At 55.1% G+C, this 3728-nt stretch overlaps 1 protein-coding gene across 1 annotated transcript; it reads left to right on the top strand.

Moving 5' to 3' along the window:
- The first annotated feature begins 400 nt into the window (after positions 1-400).
- Positions 401-3361, top strand: LOC138100913 (EF-hand and coiled-coil domain-containing protein 1-like). The gene is given in 3 exon segments (XM_068998741.1): positions 401-723; positions 725-1055; positions 2951-3361. Coding segments are annotated over 3 exon segments (1050 nt in total). The 5' UTR covers positions 401-415.
- Positions 3362-3728: the final 367 nt, after the last annotated feature.

Raw genomic sequence — 3728 nt, 5'->3', positions numbered from 1 at the left:
TTTCAGGCGCATTGGGTTTTTAATTTCGTGGAGAAGCACTCACTTGTTCACAAGCCTCACTTGTCAAACTGGATTGTGAGATGCTATTGTCTTGCTGCTGTTAAAGAGGAAGCAGGGAGAAATTACTTAAGAAATCAGAAACAAGCTTGGGGCGCAGGCTTGGCACACAAACCAAGCAGGGTGGCACCTGCCCGCTTTGCCTGAATCCCTTTTCCTGACGGACAAAGGGGATCGCGACTCCACTGTGGGGCGAGCCGGGCACTCCGTGAGCAGCGCTGGAGCAGCGCCGGGGCAGCGGCGGCCCTGCCCCGCCCGTCCCGCCCATCCCATCCCGTCCCGCCGCGGGCCAGGGCTGAGCTCTGGGGCCGGTGGGCGCTCGGGATGGTCGGGCAGCTCCGTGGGACGGGCGGGTGCAATGGAGCCGCCTGAGGGCTGGGACCCCTACGGGTGGCCGACCCGGCGCACGCAGTGGCTGGTCAGCGCCCTCGCCTACCACTACGGGCTGGACCGCGGCGTGGAGAACGAGATCGTCGTGCTGGCCACCGGCCTGGACCAGTACCGGCAGGAGATCTTCCACCACCTGGACTGCGCCGGGGCGGGCCGCATCCCCGGCGAGGACTTGCACTCGCTGTGCCAGGTGCTGGGGCTGGAGGAGGCGGCGGACCCCGAGGAGTGCGCGGGGCTGTGGGACGGGCTCTCGGCCGAGCTCACCTTCCGCCAGTTCCGCGCGGCTCTGCGGCCACTTCAGCACCCGCGCGGGTGGTGCGGGGCCGCGGCTGCCGCTGGGCCGGGAGAGCGAGCACATTGAGACCCAGATCTGCCTGCGCAGCCCCCGCCGCTGCCGCGCCGACCCCGCCGGCCGCGGAGCCACGGGCAGCGCCGAGCGGCGGCCGCCGGGGCCCTGCTCCCGAGAGTGCTACGAGGAGATCGTGGCGCTGGAGCAGGCCGAGGACCGCATGGCCAAGCTGGAAGAGGAGAACGGCAGCCTGCGGGAGCTGGTGGAGGACACGCGGGCCGCCCTGCAGAGCAGTGATGCGCGGTGCCTGGCGCTGCAGGTGAGTCCGGGGCGGCTTCTGCACCGGCCTCCCGGAGGCGGCTCGGGTGGCCCCGAGTGCTTCAGGAAAGATGCTGCTCTCGGAAAGTCAGTGTTAAAAACCCCTCCACCTCCAGACTGAGACCCAAGTTGCTCGTTCATCCTCGGCATTAACTTTTTAGCAAAGTTTAGTTGCAGGGAGGCTTTAAGGAGAAACGTATCTTCACCAGTGTGCCATTGGATGTAGCTATGGGACAGGCTGATGAGCACTCTGTTAAAAGTGTAGGGGAGTTCAGCTTAACAGACCCAAGTGTACAATGCTGCTGCTTCTATTGCACTTTCAGTCAGGATGTGCTGATACCAAATACTGGATATGCACCACTGCAGGCTTTTTCCTGAAGTGGGAAAGAACTTCTGGAGTCTTACCTGTACAAGCACGTACAGTGCCTCAGTCATAAGTGCCTCAGAAACCTTAGAAGTACATTTTCTTCAGAGCGTGGTCACAAGATTTCAGTTCTGTGGGCAGGCTGATGAACAGTCTTGGGCTCCTCTGCAGAGCCCCATTAATTCTGGGGCTGGTTTCTGTTGGTTCTGCTGTACTGGCTTGAGTGAAACACATACACACTTAACAGCAGTTAAATTACTCTGCCATGAAATAGCGTGGGACAGGCAGGGCAGTGAAGGGCAGCATGGACCAGTTGTTCTGGCAGGTCTGATCAGGTCTGATTTGATACTAACACAGGACTCACAGAACTGCTCCATGTGTGACACTGCCACTTGCGTTCGCTGGCTGCTCCTCTTCACAACGTCCATCATGGCAGGTCAAAGCCACTTTTACCATTTTCATCTGAAAAGGGAAAGGAAATCTGAAGCAAACATGAAGTCATGAGTCTGAAGCCCCAGGAAGAATAAAAACGACAAAGAGGAGAGCTCCAGAACACCCCCCCAGCTGCTCCCTGCTCTCTTCTTCTGAACACAACTTCATGGGAAATATCTTTTTCAGCACACTACTTGACTTCTGAGTACAGACCACAGTAATGACATTAAAGCTATACAGAAACTTGTGCAATAACATAATAGTGAGTAGTTTGAATACTCTATGTATAGTTAGGTATTAAAAACTACTTTCCAGAGATCTTTTCCTTGTCTCTGTGTTTGGCAAAGGTCAAGTAGCTTTAGTGTGGGAGTGTGTTGGGTTTGGTTTGGTCTGGGTCTCCCCTATGGTTTTGTATTTTTTTATGATCCCAGTTGGCGCCCTCCCTATTTTATTCAAATTACCCTATGTGGCAGCATTGTCTCCTCCCAGGGCTCTGCCAGTCACCCCGACACCCCTCCCATGCTTCTGGAAAGTTCTGGTCTGGGGGCCCGGTGATTGGTCCTGGGAAGGGAGTCCCTCCCTTCTTTTCATACGGTTGGTTCCTGTTTGTGTCCTTTACCTTGTTTGCCACACCTTTCCCTTCCCTGATTGGTTGTTCTGTAATCCCTCCCTTGTAACCGCCCCTCCATAAAATCCCTCGCACAAGCCCTCCAGCCTGCTCACTGCTGGGCACCCCTGGTAGGTGAGGTCTCCCGTTCGGGGGCCCAGTAAACCTGCTGGATTTAACCCAACGCTGAGCCTGCCCCTTTCTTCCACCACCTGCCTCCATTGCCGCCGTCCTGTGGAAGGACCCACGAGCCAGACCTCCGGTCCCTCTGATACCAGAGGCTGGCCCCCGCAGCCTGCTGCGTCCAGAGCTGACCGGGCTGAGTGGGAACTGCTCCAAGGGGACGCAGAGGCACTTTAGCTGCTGATCAACTGTATGTGATTCAAAAAAAACCCCAACAAAGCACAATCCAGCCATTTTCAGTCTTTATTAAAATGTCAGTTGCTTTAAAACACATCAATTTCTCCCTGCTTTCTGCTCCTGGTCATTACAGGTGGGACTGCGGAAGAGCCATGCCAGCCATAAAGAGGAGGGAACCTGTTTCGTAGGGAGTAAGAGACCATCAACACAGAAGCACTCCCAGACCAAGTGCCTCCAAAGTGTCCTGAAGGAAATGGAGCTCATCCGGAGCTCCAGGGATGGGCAGATTGAAGAAGCATTCAAGTTCAATCAGGAGCTGAAGAGGGAGCTGAAGAGCTCTCAGGAAGCTCTGGTCAGCCTGGAAGACTGCAACCGTAACCTGAAGAGGGAGCAGGCGGAGACGAGGAGGAAGGTGGAAGAGGCCAGACACGCCGTCCTCAACAGTCTTGGCAAAGTGAAGGAGCTGGAAGAGAAAGCTAAGGAGGTGCCACATCTGCAAATACACGTTCAGCAGCTGGAATCACAACTGCAGCACTACAGGTAGGTTGGAGTCCGTCAAAAAGCGCCTATAAAGTCACAGTGTTGGGACACAAGTCAGTCTGAGAATCTCTGGTTGTGGCTTATTAAACGTCTCCAAATACATCTTGTAAAATCTAGCCAGAGAGAAATTAGAAGCTGCTTGTCCATTTTATTGGGTTTCCTCTTATGGATCCCTATCCCTAAGAGAACTGGGAGCATTCAGTGGAAGGTAGGCCAAGTAAGGGTGGTGATCTACAGAGAGCTGAAGTTACTCCTCAAACACACAGCAACAGAACTCAGCATGGCAGTGCTTCCAGAAAGCCCCAAAACAAATTCCTGACAGTCCTTCAGAAACCATTTCCAACACACTTATTTTGTCCACTGCATTTCCT

The sequence above is a fragment of the Aphelocoma coerulescens genome, unplaced genomic scaffold (assembly GCF_041296385.1).
Source record: "Aphelocoma coerulescens isolate FSJ_1873_10779 unplaced genomic scaffold, UR_Acoe_1.0 HiC_scaffold_154, whole genome shotgun sequence".
NCBI lineage: Eukaryota > Metazoa > Chordata > Aves > Passeriformes > Corvidae > Aphelocoma > Aphelocoma coerulescens.
This window is presented reverse-complemented; position numbering and strand designations above follow the sequence as displayed.